We start from the raw sequence: 19,522 nt of genomic DNA, 5'->3' as shown, positions 1-19,522 counted from the left end.
AATCATTTAAAATAATTAAGAAGAATCAAAGCAACTCTCCCCCCTGGGGGAAGTACTCCAGGGTGAATGTTGCTTTGGTTTCTTTTCTTTTAATTCTTTTAAACAGATTTTAATTGTGGCCATTGACACTAGATGGCACCATATGCGTGGGCTGTTTGAACAGCTTTCATCTCCCATGATCCTTTGCATGGACGACATCACCTATGACTTCACAGATCATGCGACACATTTCCTCCAACTCCTATGTGTTTTCTTTGACAGGGGTCACTGCATGTCTCCCATCGATCACTTGACTATTCTCTCCAGACATTTTTTTGCCACCAGGGCTGTTATCTACCTCCCATGATTCCTTTTCGTGTTGCTGGAGCTCCCATGATGCTTTGCGCTGGTCAAACTCCGTTATTTATTTTTTTATTTTAAACTTTGATAATGGATGGCACCAAGTTTTTTTCATAAAAATTTAGTCCAATTTGAACTTGGGTATGAACATAGAGGCAAGTGCCTTTACCACCAGGCCACTCAGATATTTACTTACAAGACTGCAGAAGTCATTAGAATTTGAACACAATTTTTTTTAAATTAATGAGAATTATTTTAACATAATTATTTTTAATCAACAAGTTAGTGTGTTATTTTATTTTTAAATTAATATGTATTTAACCAATAAATTAATTAATGTCTGATATATTATTTTTACTTTAATTTTTTAAGTATTTGAACACTGTGTGTGGTATTTAATTTTTGAATTATCTGAACACATTTTTTTTAAATCAATGGTACTATTTGAACATAATTATTTTTAATTATGAAATTAATTAACAAATGGTATTTTGTCAACTGAAAGTGATTTTAAATTTATTTTTAATGAATCTAAGAGACACAGATTTATAATGAGTCTTTTATTTAATACTGTTTACAAAATTATTTACAAATGAATCATTATTTTGATAAAATCTTGACACAGCTCTCTCTTCAATGACTATCCACAATTCACGGATTACAAAAAAGAATGAAAAGCACTATAAAAGTATCTTCTGTTCCATGGTCAGTGTTGTTTTACCTGTAAGAAAGAGAACATGTTAGAAGATTATTATAATCCTACTGTAGTGCGGAGTTTTTGCTACTGTTAATACTTTACAAAAATAAACAAAATTACCCAAACATGTCATGAAAGAATGGTTATCAGGACAACCCACATATGTGAGCACAGACAGCAGCAAAGAAATTTTCCACATAACCAGATGAAAGTTTCTGGTCTTCACCATATATTTCAATGCGATTTAGCCGACATGTCAAGTCTTGCTAAAGCAAATAATGGTGTTAATTTTCTTGTGTGTACTGATTGCTTTTCACGATATGGTTGGATATTTTTTTTTTTTTTTTTTTTTTTTTTTTTTGGCTGAAGCTGTGTAAGCTTGCTTTCTTGCATCACATGCCTCTACTAATGCTTATGCTAAGATATTAAAATCTAAACAGTCACAAGAAGTAGTTAAAGCTTTCAAATCTATTTTTAAAGAAGTAGTCACATTTAATATTAATAGTGACTAAGGAATTACCAATAGGTTCGGTCTGGTGTACTAACTAGCGGCCGGGCCGGCCTGCGAACATTGTATTAGAGCTGTACCCTCGAATTGTAAGGCAGTTTGGATTTCGCCATGATGTCCATCATAACCTCAAAAGGCACCAGTCATACTGCATGATGGAAGAGACGGGGAAAGGTTAATCAGAACTTAGCTCTGGAGACTAAACATGGGTTCCACCACTTCAAACCTCCAATAAGCAAAGTGGTGGTATTGCACCGGTTGATGAGAGTCATCTACCACCTAGTATTGCCTGGTAACACAGAGGGGTGGCGTGGGTGCCACACCTCGACCCCTGCTTACGTTGGTCCACATCTGGGTGGTCACCCACAGTGTGCTTGTGCATGGCGGTTATACCCAGGATTACTAACAGTCCCACCATCGTGAAGGTGTAAGCAAAGGATTTGGCTGTCACAGACCATCCAGACTTTAGCATTAGTAGAGGCATATGATGCAAGAAAGCAAGCTTATGCAGCATCAGCCAAAAAAAAAAAAAAAAAAACACTCTACCATTTCACCCCTCCATTCGTTTCAAGTACCTGTCCAGCTCAGCCTTAAATTTATTTAGGCTATCAACTTCCACAACAGAAGATGGAAGTCTGTTCCACCCATCAACTACCCGCTGGATAAAGGCAAACTTCTGCACATCTATCCTACATCTGTCTTTCCTCAATTTGAATTTATGCCCTCTCAAATGATTATTCTGAGCAAGAGGGAGATTTCCATCAGCATTTGAGCATGCTCAAGCCATTCAAGGCTTTATACACCTCAATCAGATCATCTCGCAGGTGCCTAGTCTCCAGACACTGTAATTAGCAAAATTTAAGCCTTTCTTTATAAGAGCGACCCTTGATTCCATTCACTAATCTTGTTGCCCTTCTCTTTACTCGTTCCAACAGCTCTACATCCTTCTTAAAATGAGGCTTCCAGACCTGTATACAGTACTCAAGGTGGGTTCTGATCATTGTCTTATATAAGGGGATAATCACCTCCTTATCCCTGCTATGAAAATTCCTGTATATCATTGACAAGACACTATGAGCTACTCTTGCAGACCATCTGCACTGCTCAGAAAACTTCATATCTGCCTGCACAATTACACCCAGGTCCTTTTTGTTCTCTACCACTGTCAGTATAGTACCACATAGTTGATACATCACTCTAGGGTTGCTGCTTCCCATATGTAGTACTTTACATTTATCAATGTTAAACTTAATTTGTCACCTCTCAGCCCATCTGCTCAACTTTTCTAGATCCTGTTGCAGCAGTGTACTGTCAGTGTCCTTAACAACCCTGCCAACCTTCATATCGTCTGCAAACTTGGACATTAAGCTTGATATGCCATCATCAATATCATTTATAAATACAGAAACAACAATGGACCCAATACTGAACCCCGAGGGACTAAACTAATAACATTAGTCCACGATGAGCAGTGTCCATTGATTACCACTCTGTCTTCTCCCACTCAACCATCCCTTTATCCATAGCAGCAATTTGCCTCCAATGCCACACTGCTCCAATTTGTGCAGCAGTCTTCCACAACAGTATCGAAGGCCTTTCTAAGATCCAAATATATGATATCAAAGTTATTCCCTGCATCCAGTTCCTTTGTGACCACATCATAGTATCTAATGAAATTGGTCAGGCAAGACTGTCCCTTAACAAAACCATGCTGTGTCCGAGCTATAACTGAAGTCTTGTCTAGATGATCCTGCTGTGCTTCTTTAACCAGCACCTCCATTAATTTTCCTGGAACAGAAGTTAAACTAACAGGTCTATAATTACTTGTGTTGCCCTTTGATCCTCCTTTGTGATTTGGTGTCACATTTGCACATCTCCAGCCCATGGGTACCTCCTATGAGTCCAAAGAAGCTCTCATAATTAGGGCTAAGGGTTTGCTTACTTCCTTTGCTGCCTCCTTTAATATAACTGGATAGATCCCATCTAACCTGTTTCACTGTTGAAAAAAAGCCGTGAAGTAGGGTTGAATTTGAAAGTGTCTGCAATTCTGCCCAGACACGATAGGAGGGAGTATATGATGAGAGCCTTGTCGATCAATTCGACCCTGGAAAGATTGTGCAAGGCTCAAGGGGTAGAATTTTTTTCAGCCTGGACTGTACTTGGTAACAGGAGAGATTGCTTCTACAGGGATGGGATACACTTAAATAGAAAGGGTGCAAGAATATTTGCTGATGCTATCGAGGCCGTGTTAGGTGGATCGGAAAACTGCTAGCTTGGGGGGAGACAAAGACTAATAGATTAACAGTAGCCACTGGCAGAGGTGAAAGATTCTTGTACTGCTTCTATTGGAATGAGCAGAAGCCTGAAAAACAAGATGCAGGATATTTCAGAGACTGCTGGAAGTCATTGTGGTACAAGTAAACACATGGGTTGTGTTAGGGTAGCTAAGAACAGGTTGTGTTAGGGTAGCTAGGAGTTTAGTAAATAAATTTGATGAATTTGAGGTATTGCTCAAAACATCAAAGGCAGATATTGTTGGGATATCAGAGACGTGGTGTCACACAGATATAAGGAATGCAGAACTGGAATTTGGGGAGTACAACGTCTACAGAAAGGATAGACAGAATAGGAAGGGAGGAGGGGTTATGCTATTAGTTAAAAAATACATAAAATGCAAGGAAGTGAAGCCAGTTGACATCAATGGACAGGGCAGTGTCGAGTCAGTTTGGTGTGACATAAGCATAGGTAAATCAAAATTGAGAGTAGGAGTGTGCTGTAGGCCTAATGGCTCTGATGAGTATAATAAGATACTGTACAGGGAAATGGAATGGGCCAGTAAATCAGAGAGTCTTATAATGGGGGATTTTAATTTCCCAGATATTGACTGGAATTTGTGAGTTGGTCACTCACACACTAACAAGGCTTTTGTGGATTTATTGAATGATTGTTTTCTACACCAGCATGTTCGGGAGGCAACTAGAGGGAGTAATACTCTTGATCTCATTATCAGTAGTGATTCTTCATGCATTAAGAATCTGCACATAAAGGAACCACTAGGTGGCAGTGATCACAGTGTTCTGAAGTGGGATTTACTCAAGGAGGTAACTACCATCAGAGGTAAAGGGAAGGGTTTTTGCTTTCGTAAAGGCGACTGTGATGGTCTGAGACAGTATTTAAATTCTATACAGTGGGAAAAACTGATGATGTCACCAACAGCAAATTCAAAATGGGAAGCATTCAAGGAACTAATCTTGGAAGCTACCAGGCTTTACATACCAACCAAGAAATATTGTTCAAGGTTCAGGCCTAAATGGTTGTCAGATGAACTAATGAGACATATGGCAGAGAAGAAAAATGCATGGGATACATACAAATTAATGGGTGACATGTAAGCCTATGATAGATATAAGTTGGTCTGTAACCAAGTCACAAAGGAGATTAGGCAGGCAAAGGCAGATTATGAGAAATCCTTGGCAAAGGATGCAAAGAAAAACAGAAAAGAGTTCTTTACCTATTTAAACTCAAGAAGGAAAGGGATGAATCAGATTGGTCCACTGGATGATGATGGTTCAACAGTTGAGGATCCTGCTCAGGTGGCTAACAATCTAAATGAGTATTTTGCATCTACATTCACACATGAGGAGTTATTCAGGAAGGGGAATGTCATAGGTGAAGTAAACATTGGCAGTGAGCTAGATGATTTTCTAATAACTGAGAGGAAAGTGGAGGAGAAATTGTTGAGGATAAACATAAAAAGGCACCCGGGGTGGATGAGATCTATCCAGTTATATTAAGGAATTAAAGGAAGTATGCAAACCCTTAGCCATAATTATGAGAGCTTCCTTGGACTCAGGGGAGGTACCCATAGATTGGGGATGTGCAAATGTAACTCCAATTCACAAAGGAGGATCAAAGGCTGACACAAGTAATTATAGACCTTTTAGTTTAACTTCGGTTCCAGGAAAATTAATGGAGGCATTGGTTAAAGAAGCACTGCAGGATCATCTAGACAAGACTTCAGTTATAGCTCGGACACAGCATGGATTTTAGGTTTTGGTTTTGTTAAGGTTTTGTTAAGTTGAAGTCTTGCCTGAGCAATTTGATTGGATACTATGATGTAGTCACAAAAGAACGGGATGCAGGGAATAACTTTTATATTATATATTTGGATCTTAGAAAGGCTTTTGATACTGTTGCGCCTGGAAGACTGCTGCACAAATTGGAGCAGTGTGGCATTGGAGGCAAATTGCTGCTATGGATAAAGGGATGGTTGAGTGGCAGAAGACAGAGAGTGGTAATCAATGGACACTGCTCAACCTGGACTAATGTTATTAGTGGAGTTCCTCAGGGTTCAGTGTTGGGTCCATTGTTGTTTTCTGTATTTATAAATGATATTGATGATGGTATATCAAGCTTAATGTCCAAGTTTGCAGACGATACAAATGTTGGCATGGTTGTTAAGGACACTACTGATGGTATGCTGCTGCAACAGGATCTGGAAAGGTTGAGCAGATAGGCTGAGAGGTGGCAAATGAAGTTTAACATTGACAAATGTAAAGTACTACATATGGGAAACAGTAACCCCAGATAAACGTATCAAATCTGTGGTACTACGCTGACAGTGGTAGAGAATGAAAAGGACTTAGGGGTAATTGTGCAGGCAGATATGAAGTTCTCTGAGCAGTGCAGACGAGCTGCAAGAGTAGCTCATGGTGTCTTGTCAATGATATACAGGAATTTTTCTAGCAGGGATAGGGATGTGATTATTCCCTTGTATAAGGCATTGGTCAGGCCACACCTTGAGTACTGTATACAGGTCTGGAGACCTCATTTCAAGAAGGATGTAGAGCTGCTGGAACGAGTACAGAGAAGGGCAACAAGATTAGTGAATGGAACAAAGGGTTGCTCTTACGAAGAAAGGCTTAAGTTTTGGAAATTACAGAGTCTGGAGACTAGGCATCGGCAAGGTGATCTGATAGAGGTGTATAAGGCTTTGAATGGCTTGAGCATGGTCAATGCCGATGGGATTCTTCCTCTTGCTCAGAATAATCAACTGAGAGGGCATAAATTCAAATTGAGGAAGGACAGATGTCGGATAGATGTGCGGAAATTTGCCTTTAGCCAGCGGGCAGTTGGTTTGTGGAATAGACTTCCATCACTTGTTGTTGAAGTTGATAGCCTAAACAAATTTAAGACTCAGCTGGACAGGTATTTCGAACGAACGGAGGGGTGAAATGGGAGTAGTGGTGGTGTTTTTTTTTTTTTTTTCTTGGCTGATGCTGCATAAGCTTGCTTTCTTGTATCATATGCCTCTACTTAATGCTAAACCTGGGTGCCTTTTTTATGTTTATCTTCAACAATTTCTCCTCCATTTACCTCTCAGTTATTACAAAATCATCCAGCTCACTGCCAGAGTTGAATTCACCTCTGGCATTCCCCTCCCTGAATAACTCCTCATAAAGGTCAGGAATGACCACCGCATATTCACGGAGCAATATGGCCTTAGTTGCTAATGCTCCTAAAAACCAAATAACAACATAACTCCTCATGGATGAATGTAGATGCAAAATACTCATTTAGTTTGATAGTCACCTGAGCAGGATCATCAACAGTTGAACCATCAATATCCAGTGGACCAATCTGATTCATCCCTTTCCTTCTAGAGTTTACATAGGTAAAGAACTCTTTGTTGTTTTTCTTTGCATTCTTTGCCAATGATTTCTCATAATCCGCCTTTGCCTGCGTAATTTCCTTTGTGACTTGGTTACAGACCAGCTTATATCTATCATAGGCTTCCATGTCATCCATTAATTTATATGTATCCCATGCATTTTTCTTCTCTGCCACATGTCTCATTAGTTCATCTGACATTCATATAGGCCTAAACCTTGAACAATATTTCTTAGTTGGTATATACATCCTAGTAGCTTTCAAGATAAATTCTTTGAATGCTTCCCATTTTGAATTTGCTGTTGGTAACATCATCAGTTAGTCCCACCGTAGTCATCTTTATGAAAGCAAAAACCCTTCCCTTTATCCCTGATGGTAGTTACCCCTTTGAGTAAATCCCACTACGGAGCAATATGGCCTTAGTTGCTAATGCACCTAAAAACCTAATAACAACAACAACAAATCCCACTTCAGCACACTGATCACTGCCACTTAGTGGTTCCTTTATCTGCAGATTCTTAATGCATGAAGAATCACTACTGATAACGAAATCAAGAGTATTACTCCCTCTAGTTGCCTTCCGAACATGCTGATGTAGAAAATAATCATCCAATAAATCCACCAAAGCTTTGCTAGTGTGTGAGTGACCAACCCACAAATTCCAGTCAATATCTGGAAATTAAAATCCCCCATTATAAGACTCTCTGATTTACTGGCCCACTCTATTTCCCTGTACAGTTCCTTATTATACTCATCAGAGTTATTAAGCCTATAACACACTCCTACTCTCAATTTTGATCTCCCAATGCTTATGTCACACCAAACTGACTCGACATTGTATTGTCTAGCGATGTTGACTGCCTTCACTTCCTTGGATTTTATGTGTTTCTTAACTAATGGTATATCCCCTCCTTCCTTCCTATCTTGTCTATCCTTCCTATACACATTGTACTCCCCAAATTCCAGTTCTGCATTCCTTATATCTGTGTGACACCACATCTCTGATATCCCAACAATATCTGCCTTTGATGTTCTGAGCAATACCTCGAAACATCAAAGGCAGATATTGATGTTCTGAGCAATACCTCAAATTCATCAAATTTAGTTACCAAACTCCTAGCATTGGTGTACATGCAAGTATACCTGCACCTGTTCCTATTCTTAGCTACCTTAACACAACCCATGTGTTTACTTGTACCGCAATGACTCCCAGCAGTCTCTGAAATACCCTGCAACTTGTTTTCCAGGCTGCTGCTCATTCCAATAGAAGCAATGCAAGATTCACTTTCCCTCTGCCAGTGGCTACTATTAATCTATTAGTACTTGTATTCCCCCAAGCTAGCAGTTTTCCTACCCACCTAACATTGCCTCGATAGCATCAGCAAACATTCTTGCACCCTTTCTATTTAAGTGTATCCCATCCCTGTAGAAGCAGTCTCTCCTGTTCTGTCCAGTACAGACCAGGCTGAAAAAAATTCTACCCCTTGAGCCTTACACAATCTTTCCATGGCCGAATTGATCGACAAGGCTCTCATCATATACTCCCTCCTATCGTGTCTGGGCAGAATTGCAGACACTTTCAAATTCAACCCTAATTCATGGCTTTTTTTTTCAACAATGACCTGTTCTTGTTAAATAATTGTACCGGTCTCCTAATCTTAATATCCTTAGTGCCAACGTGTACAACAATATCATCCTTCGTGCCCTTAAAAGATGATATCTGCTCCAACGTCATCAACCTTTGCCCCTGGCAGACATACCCTGGTCCTGTTCCACCTAACCTTTTTACATAGCATGTTCCCCGGTTCCTTGACAATAGTCACCAACAACTACTAGTTCCTGTTGGACCAGCACATTCTGTCTTGGGGGGGGGGTTGCCGCTGTGTTGCTTGATGATCAAGTGCAAGCTCTGGCGTTGATTTGGGCAGCTGAGAGCTTGATGGGCCCCTCAATTTAGATCCTTCGAGGGCATCCACTCTGTCCTTCAAGCTGTCATTAGGCCCATAACAACCCTGAGTTGTCGCCTCATTTTCTCACACTCCTTACATTGCGCACGCACACAAAGACATCCCCCTTGGCAATATCATGTCCCGTACCTGATTGCTCCACAAACATCAAGCAAGCAGTGCATTTTAAAGGCTGTGATTCAGAGGGCAACTGCTTCCATCAGTTCTCCTCTGAGCCATAGCACCCTATTTTGCTTGAGTGTTTTGCTTTGCTACTCTGGTCTGAGTCATGATTCTGATTCAATTTCATTAAAATTTCAATTTCAGTACAAAATTTTAACCCTAAACTTGTATCCCACCGCAGTTTTAACACTATATATCTATATATATTTTTTTAAGTGTCAAGTATTATCTTTGAGTTTCTTTATATAAGTTCCGTATCAAGTTATGTATTAATTAATTATGTTACATTTGTAAAAACTAAGTTATATGTATTTAATTAAAAGTACAATTTAATTGACAATGAAGTTCAAAAGATTAATAAATTTACTGATTAATTGATAATATTATGTACTATACTAAGCTAACGCCATCTAATTTGGGATATAACGTATCATATAACAATGGCGGCAAGTTACGAACAGTAAATCTACGGACACAAATATTAATTAACTTCCAAAATCTCACTGTCTCAGTTCAGAATAAATCAAGAATCTTGCCTAGGTCTATAAGCTATTTAGAGAAAATAATTTAATATAACAATTGGTCAATAAAGCGGCTAACTATACCTAAAAACTTCCGGTTCGCCGCCGCAAAATTTGTAAAACACGTGGATTGGATATCCTTACCAATACTAAGTAATAACTTACAAAATCTCTATCTATGTTAAAATTTAACTAAGTATCTTAACTAGGAATATAGAGCTACTCTAGAAAATAAGTTAATATGCCAATCCAAGCCAATTTAAGTTAATAAAACAGAAAAAACTTCTCTATGTTCCTCAGCAGTATAAACTTCGCATGCACAAGTCTACTCTCATCCCCCTGACTTTGCTGAAATTGGGTCCACTTAACTTGAGTGTCACCTGAATATCAGTTCCATCAGTGTTTTAGAGTCCCAGGTTGCAAGTACAGCTTGTCTGGCATGTCTGAGAGAATGTCTGTGATAACTCAATGACGAAAATCTGCGAGAATGTCTGTGACAACCTCAAGGACCAAACGTAATTGTCGTAGTTATATCTCCAGCTCTTTTACATCCTCTGATGGTATTTACCATCAGCTAAAAAACTTTTTCAGTAAAGCAGAGTACCAAAGAGCAAAGATTTTCCACACAATCTTTCATCAGCCTACTAACAACATATCAGTAGGAGTCATCTTAACCTGCAGCAAAGTTGCTCACGAGCTCTTCAGACTCTGAATAAGTTTTGATCAATTTCCATTGCAACTGTGTGACACAGCATAATTTTAAGCTCCCCTCCACATAATAAGTGCAGTAAAATTCTGTGTTATTATATTTAGCTTTGTTTTTTTTTTTTTTTTAATTTAACAGACAATCGTATTTAGTAGATCTGTTAAAGTTTAACAGATTCAGTTTATTGGACTACTGAGTTGAGTTAACTGTATTACAGCAAATATTGGATAAGCATTGTTATTAAGCACCAGTCTGACTTAAATGCTGCATTTTTGCTGTCTGTTGAAGTGCCTAATGCTGATTTAATGCTTAATGTTGACTTTATTTTACCTGCTTTTATTAATCATAAAGGGCTGATTGAAATGTGTTAGATACCATTTTGTTTTCTGTTTGTTATTAACTCACCCTCATATTCTTTTAGGCGACTGTTTATACAAATGAATAATGTTACAGTGTTATCAAAGTTTTTTTTTTTTTTTTTTTTCCTTTTCAGATTAAATTACTACCTCACTGGACTCCATCCCTTTAGTTTTCACCTAGTTAACGTACTACTGCATGGAATGGTCAGTGTCCTTATTTTTCAGGTTTCATATACTGTTTTTATTGGAGTACTTGGGAATCATGGAGGATCTCGAATTGCCTTTATATGTGCCTTACTCTTTGCTGTCCACCCTATCCACACAGAAAGTGTAAGATTATTTTTGTTATGTCATTATATATCTTTTATATCTATGTCTATACCCAGATGTAGCACTAAGGGTGCTACTAGTTTTTAAACTTTATGTAGAATTTCCAGAGTGGATACTAGGATGATCTGTGTCCACAGCTCGATAGATAACCCTGTTTATGTTCAACTTTAAGCCACTTAAGCAGCTGATAGATGTGGTCATCAAAATTTCAATGCTTGCTTACTCCTTGCTTATTATGCATCTATTTTAACAGTATATACTAACATTATTTTGTTGTGTTTATTGTTGTAATTTAGTCCTGTATTCATTCAAGAATTATATACAGATTATGCATCTCGAAAGTAGTTGGCCATTCTTTTAGCTAATGAAATGATTTGTTATTTTAAATAAAATTGTGCTGTCTTTGCAGTTTTGGTTAGTAACTATCTAGCTTGTAAAAGCTGATAGAAATCATTCTGGAATTAATGCTTTGCAAATGTTTGCAAACTTGATATCTGTACACTAAAAAAACTCTACTTTTAGTGAATGGGTTTACATGAAATTTATTAAAATCAGAAAAATAGAAAATTGCCTTTTTTATTTTTATTTTGAGCCATCTGTACAAGTAATTCCACCTCTAAGGTACTCGTTATGCGACGTTCGTGTGATCGGTAGCTCTGAAGTCGGATTTGTATAGCTGTTTATCATGGTGAATTTTAGGCAGATACTCATTAACTGTAATATAAAAGTTGTTAGCATTTGGACATACAACACATTTGGAGATAAATCTTTGTCCAAATGTGCCAAGAAAGCATATTATAATTATAATATGCTTTCATTGTGCAATTATAAAATAAGTGCATTTGTTTGCTCTAGAACAACCAGCTCTGACTGTCTACCTAAAACTATCACTGTTGATCATTTTGACTGGAGCAGATAAACATCTATGATCATTGGAAAAGCTTTATTTATAAAAGTTCCAAAAAACCCACATGAATTCCACATTGAATTCAGTTATAAAATGACTTTAAATGAAGATAAATATAGGAAACTTGTATCTGTTATTACATGTTTTTACATTTTGTGTAGTAAACTATTTTTCTGTAGGTGCAGCATGTTTCTATAAAGAAATTTTTGTATCGGGCACAAATATCAGTTTTTATTTTCACATTTAGTCATCTGAAATGTATGTTTGTTCTTGTTTGTAAAGTTTTGATGCAAAAACATTTGAGGGTGCCCCAACAACATAACTTTCATTTTATGAATATGTACTGCATTCTTGAATTTGTGGTTACTATTCATCATCCAATTCAAAAACCAGAATATTTTGAGAATACCAGAATAATATGATATTTTGAGAATTGCCTTCTGATAATGCCCATTCCTTTCAAGTGCTTTGACCAGTGTTATTATTGGTATCTGCAAAGGTTCACTGCTGGGCCCATTGTTTTCAATATTTATTAAAGATTTTGATGAAGCATATCAGGCTTAATATCTAAGTTTATGGATGGGTTGTTAAAATGATAGTAATCAGGGTATGCTATTGCAACAAGATCGAGAAAAATTTGACAGATGTGCTGAGAAATGGCAGTCAAAGTTTAACATTGATAAATGCAAGGCAATGCATATTGGTAGCAATAATCCTAGAATAACTTAACAGCTGAGTGATATAACATTCAGAGTAGTGGAGAACAAAAGGGATCTGGGATAATTGTGCAGTCAGAGACGTGAAGTTCTCTGAATGCTGCTGCTAGGTTAGCTCATGGAGTTCTTTCAGCAGTATACAGAATTTTGGCAGTAGGAACAGAGGTAATTATTCTGCTGTATAAGGCAAATGGTTATGCAACAATGTGCATTGTGAGTATTGCGTACAAGTCTGGAGGTCTCATTTGAGGAAGGATGTGGATCTGTTGGAATAGGTGCAGAGATGGGCAGTGAGATTCACAAGGGAGCAAAAAGGTACTCTTAGCAAGAAAAACTTCAGCGCTGTAAATTGTGGCATCTGAGCAACTGTGAAGAGATCTGATCGAGGTATTTAAGGTTTAGAATGGATTAAAAAAAGCTCACTCCATTCAAAACCTTAAATAACACACAACAGACAACCCACATGGGGGACATGAATTTAAATCGAGGAAGGATGGTTGCAGGATAGATGTGTAAAATTTGCTTTCAGCCAGTGAGTAGTTGATCATTGGAACAAACTTCCATTTGGTGTTGGGGAATCTGTCCAATTCTTCCATAAATTTATGGAAGAATTAGACAGATTATTAGAGGGTAGGTGATGTGGAAGGTTCTACCTTTTTTTCCTTTTTTTTTTTTTTTTTTTTTTTTTTTGCTGTTGCTGATAGGCTTGCTTCCTTGCATCATTTGCCACTAGTAATACTAATAGTCATATACTGATATCTGACTACACTCATAAAAGGTAAACTGCAGCCATTATCAATCCACTGCAGGATGGAAGTCTCCTCAACAATTCATGTTGAAGGAAATGGACCATAATCTGCCCTGTTGGTCCAGTGTGGTTTGGCAGATTGACCATATTTAGCAGTCAGGGGCTTGAACTCCAGTCTACACAAAGAGCATGTGCTACTGCACCTCCCGCTCCTGACCACTCGGCTATAGAGGCCGGTGACCACACTCATGCACAAGCTTCAAGAGCTGTTGGTGGAAAGAAATCCAACACATTGGCCTTAATATTATTAATGACAAGAGACTAGAAATTTCCTTGATCTGATTGTTGTGTAATTGCAATGCAAGTTCCACGAAACTCCCAATGTATTCATTCATTCATTCATTCAAGCATTCTTTGCAGGCTAAGACTGGCATGCATACCAGCCAACTTATACAGGTGTATAGAAAGTTACCTTTCCAACAGGAAGATCACCATCTCCTCACCATACCAGAAGCTCATCAAATCTATCTACAGAGGCTGCCCACAGGGTTCAGTCCTCCACTGTCAATTTAGGGGATGCCCTCACCTACATCCCCTTACTCTTACTTTCATCCCCCATCTTCTTCCATACACCCTGTACTGCCGCACTCTACCTTACTTTTTATTTATTTTTATTATTTATTTACTTTTTTATTTTATTTTATTTTTTTATTACTTTTTTTATTATTTTTTATTTTTATTATTATTATCAGTTTTTTTTATTTTTTATTATTATTATTATTATTTTATTATTATTTTTTTTATTTATTTTTTATTATTTTATTTTTATTTATTTTTATTTTTATTTTTTTAATTGGTCTCCGTTCAGGAAGCTCAGGCAACCCTGACGGAGACCTGCCAGAGAATAATGGGCAGCCTGGCTACCTCCTAGTGGTGTGTGCGGGCAACGTGGGGTCCCATCTGGGGTCCTACGGCCAAATGCCAGGACACACAACAGAACCCAACACAATACTACACATTCAACACACTACACTTTTTCTGGCATTTACAGTGTTCTGTATTTCTTCACAGTGTACATATGGCGCAGATGTGGGAAACCACAGGTTGCGCCGACCCTAACACTATGCACGCTATGCACACTATGTATTCATTCATATCATTTGATTATCAGATTGTGATCAAATTATCTTTCTTGAACCAGTTCCATAAATTTTTGAATAGAGAGAAATACCTTACTGCAGTTCAGAGCATTCCTGGTCTGTACTTTTTTTTTTTTTTTTCCAATATGGAAGCCTCAAACACAAAAGGTATTAAAACCAATAGTACTTAATACCTTGTATAGGTTGAAAGAGGAAGGGGGGGGATGCCGGAAATCTTTCTCTGGAGACCAAACACGGGTTTCACCACTTCAAGCCTCCAATAAGTAAAGTGATGGTATTGCACTGGTTGATGAGAGTCATCTACCACCTAGTGTTGGTATAAGTAACTATTCTTATATTAGTATTGTATTATATTAGTGTTATTACTATATTATTAATGGTACTGGTTAGTATTTAGTACTAGTAGTGCTATGCATGGCTTGATGGGGAGAAAAAAAAGGAGGAGGAGAGAAGGCTAGAAACCTTGCTCTGGAGTCTAAACATGGGTTTCACCACTTAGAGCCTTGAATAAGCGAAGTGGTGGTATTGCACCAGTTGATGAGAATCATCTACCACCTTGAACGATGCCAATCTGATCTTGCTGTGGATCTGATCACAAATTGTATCATGCCGACCTATGCCTTTGTCCATACCATATCTTATAAACAGGAAGAAAAAAGAGATCTCTCCAATCATTATACAGAAACGTCATGCACTGCACAGTTTTGAAAATAGAAACAGTCATCATATTTACATGGATGGATCAAAATCGAATAACTCAAATACAGAAAAACAAAAATTAAACTTCTTGTTAAAAGGGAAAGAACAATATAACTTACCATTCACTATCCACGAACTGCGTACAGCTCTGTCAACATCTAGACTCAGCATGGTAGGACCTGAAAATATCCACTAGTCAATGATACAGGATAATAAGTGCTGAATCATTACAGTCACTCCTTGATCTGTCTAATAGACTTGACCTAGAAGATACATTCCCTAAACAATGGCATCATGCTACAGTCTTTGCCTTCCTTAAACCAGAAAGAGACCTAACAAACCCCACTTGTTATAGACCCATTGCCTTGACTAGTTGCCTCTACAAAATTCTTGAAAAGATGATAAACTGTTGACTGATATGGTACCTAGAAAACTTTAATCTCCTATATTATGCACAATTTGGCATTCGCCAGAACAAATCAACCCTAGATATACTACTAAGACTAGAGAACTCCATTCGGAATGCATTCCTTAGATCACAACATCATGTAATGGTTTGCTTCGATATCAGTAAAGCATATGATTCCACATGGAAGTATGGCATTCTCCACGAATTACATCACCATGGACTTCAAAGTCATTTACTGATTTTCATACAGAACTTCCTGTACAAACGCACGTTTCAGGTCTGATTTAAAACTTTGTTATCCCAAGTGTACTTACAAGAAGAAGGAGTTCCCAAGGCTCATTTCTAAGCGCTACACTTTTTATAATTGCAATAAACACCATTGCTGAACAGCTTCCAAAGACTGTTGATACCAGGCGCCTCCGTAGCCAGGTGGGAAGGAGCAGCAGTGCGTAGCACACGCTTCTTGATTAGACCGGGGTTCGAGCCCCTCACCACCAAATACGGAGGATGTGGAAAGGTCAAAGAATGATCACCACATATCCCGGAGCAATATGGCCTTAGTTGCTAATGCTCCTAAAATCCAAAACAACAACAACAACTGTTGATACCGCACTATTTGTAGATGATCGTAGCATTCCATGTCATCCGAAGAACATGAATACTGTTGAGAGACGGTTACAAGGGGCAATAAATAAAATCAGTTCATGGACACAAACTAATGGCTACCAACTCTGTCCCCAAAAAATGTTGTGCATCCATTTTTGCCGCCAACGTAAACTCCACCCACATCCCGAACTACTACTGAACAGACATCCCACCATATGGTTCTTAGGAATCACATTAGATCATAAACTTACCTTTTTAGAACATATTAAAAAACTTAAGAATATCCTGTCAGAAAAAGCTAAATATTATCCGGGGTCTTTCAGCAACTAAGTGGGGAGCTGATTGCCTTACCTTGTTATGATTATATAAAGCCTTAATCAGATCGAAGGTTGACTACGAAGCTCCGGTGTATAGCTCAGCAAGACCCAGTGCCCTTGGCTGGCTTGACCCCACCCATCATAGTGCAATACGCATTGCCTTAGGAGCATATTGCATGGCTCCAATACATAGTTTACATGATGAAGCACATGAGCCCCCTCTCTCCATCAGAAGACAACAGCTGATGCTATGCTATGCATATAAAATTAGATCTATGCCAGAACACCCAAACTGGCAGATACTTTTCACATCACAGCATAGCAGGTTAGACCTGTTATTCGCAGGTTATTTGCTGTATGATTCCTTTCGCCTCAAAGATTGTACTTGTGCATAGGTCTGTTCTGATATTCCCTGTCAGAGACTTGGCAATTTGGAATCTCCTCTCTTTGATCTTCTCTGGCTTAAAATCTCTCTACCTCATTGTGTCAAATTCATCTGTTGTCTCTACCGTTCTCCCAACTCCACTAATCACTTGGAGCTCTTTGACTTCCTCTCGTTGCAACTTGACTTTCTCCAGTCCAACTCTCCTAACAGTGAGGTAATTTTCCTTGGTGATTTTAATGTTCACAGCCCCAGCTGGCTTCCGTTTTCTAGTCACACCGACCCAGCAGGTCGAGATGCTGAGGCTTTTGCAATTACTAATGACCTAGCACAGATTGTTCATTTACCTACAAGAATACCGGACAATCCTAATCATACAGCCAATACGCTTGATCTTTTTCTCACAAACAACCCTTCTAAGTACACGGTCGAAGTGAGAGCTCCTTTAGGCACTTCAGATCACAACTTAGTGATTGTCTCTTCTCCAATGGAACCTTTATCTCATGGCTATTCCCAACCTCGTGTTGTTTGGCATTACAAGAATGCGAAATGGGATGACCTGCGAGACTTCTTTTCTTCTTTTCCTTGGTCGGATTACTGTTTCAAAAGTTCTAATGTCAACGTTTGCTCAGATCGTGTCAGTGAAATTATTCTTGCAGGAATGGAATCCTTTATCCCACACTCCACTTTAAAATCTCGTCCTTTATATAAACCTTGGTTTTCCAATAAATGTGCTAAGGCTGTCCAAGAGAAGAATGTTGCATATTGTAATTGGCTTGTTTCTAATTCTTCAGTTTCATTTTCTGCCTACACCAAAGCTCGCAACAATTGTAAAGCAGTTATTAATCAGTCCAAACTAGAGTTTGAACAGGCCAAGAGTAGAAAACTTGCTTCTTGCCCTAATGGTAGCCGACCATTCTGGTCTCTTGCCAAAGCTATTGGCCGCAACTTTTGCCCATCTCTGCTCCCACCCCTGTCCAAACCAGATGGTTCTGTTGTCACTTCAGCCAAGGATAAAGCTGACCTGCTAGCATCCCATTTTTCTTCCAGCTCATGTATTAAATTAATGATCTTGGTAAAACACCTCCCACCATTCCCAACGCACTCCATTCAATGCCTCCTGTGGTCTTCCGTCAAAAGGATGTCAGAAGGATTTTGAGGAATCTCGATGCTAAGAAAGCTCCAGGTCCTGATGGTATTTCTCCACTTGTTCTCAAAACCTGTGCTCCTGAACTTACTCCTATTCTTTGCCGCCTTTTTTCACTTTCTTATTCTAAAGGTGTTTTTCCTTCTGCTTGGAAATTTGCTCATATCCAGCCAGTTCCTAAAAAGGGTGACAAATCCCTCCCATCCAATTATCGTCCCATTGCAATTACTTCTACTCTTTCTAAAGTAATGGAGAAATCAATTAACCGCCAACTCTTAAACTACCTAGAAACCTTCCGTCTGATCAACGATCACCAGTATGGATTCTGTCAGTATTGATCCACTGGTGATATTCTGGCTTATGTTACCCATTTATGGACTAATTCAATGGAAAGGTTCGGTGAAAGAGCAACTACACAAGTAGTTGCTCTTGACATCTCAAAGGCTTTTGATCGTGTTTGGCATAAAGGTCTTCTAAACAAGCTTCCATCTTATGGTTTGCCAACTGTTTTTAGTAATTGGTTATCCAGTTTTCTCTCTGATCGCTCACTGAGGGTGATGGTTGATGATTCTCTGTCTTCTAACTTCTCCACTAATGCCGGTGTTCCCCAATTTTCAGTTCTTTCCCCCACTCTTTTCCTCTTGTATATCAATGACCTTCTTCCATTGACTGGAAATCCTATCCATAGTTTTGCCGATGATAGCACATTGCATTCAACTTTCCATTTTGAGAAACCTTGTCCTGCTCAATCAGCTTCAACTTCTCGAAAATCTGCTACCAATTCCTTAAATGCCGATCTTCAGGTAATTCTCCAGTGGGCAAAGGCAACTTAGTTGATTTCAACCCTTCTAAAACTCAGTCTTGTCTTATATCTCGCAAAAAGGATTCTTCTGCTCCTATGCTTATCTTTAGTGACACTCCAAATTCTAGGTAAAAGGATATATCTCTTTTGGGGATTACCCTGACTTCTAATCTCTCTTGGCACAAGCACATTACAAATATTGCTTCTTCTGCATCTAAAAAACTTGGTTTTCTCTTTTGCTCTCGGCGTTACTTTTCTTCCAAACAGCTGCTCATTCTGTATAAATTGCAAATCCGCCCTGCCTTGGAATATTGTTCCCACATCTGGGGTGGTGCTCCCAAAACCTCTCTCAGGCTTCTTGATTCCATTC

The 19,522-nt window shown here is 38.5% G+C and overlaps 1 protein-coding gene across 1 annotated transcript in view; it reads left to right on the top strand.

The window, feature by feature from the left end:
- Nucleotides 1-19,522, top strand: part of Tmtc4 (Transmembrane O-mannosyltransferase targeting cadherins 4) — a gene marked incomplete at its 5' end in the record, with an annotated part of 433,994 nt that overhangs the window by 14,732 nt on the left and 399,740 nt on the right. The window contains one exon of the mRNA XM_090380839.1: nt 11,064-11,259. Coding sequence (XP_090236965.1) covers nt 11,064-11,259 — 196 coding nt within the window. The remainder of the gene's footprint in view (nt 1-11,063; nt 11,260-19,522) is intronic.

This window comes from Mastigoproctus giganteus, chromosome 9 (genome assembly GCF_048544385.1).
Source record: "Mastigoproctus giganteus isolate SK-2022 chromosome 9, ASM4854438v1, whole genome shotgun sequence".
Taxonomy (NCBI): Eukaryota; Metazoa; Arthropoda; class Arachnida; order Uropygi; family Thelyphonidae; genus Mastigoproctus; species Mastigoproctus giganteus.
Note: the sequence above shows the minus strand (reverse complement) of the source record. Positions and strands in the feature narration are given on the sequence as shown.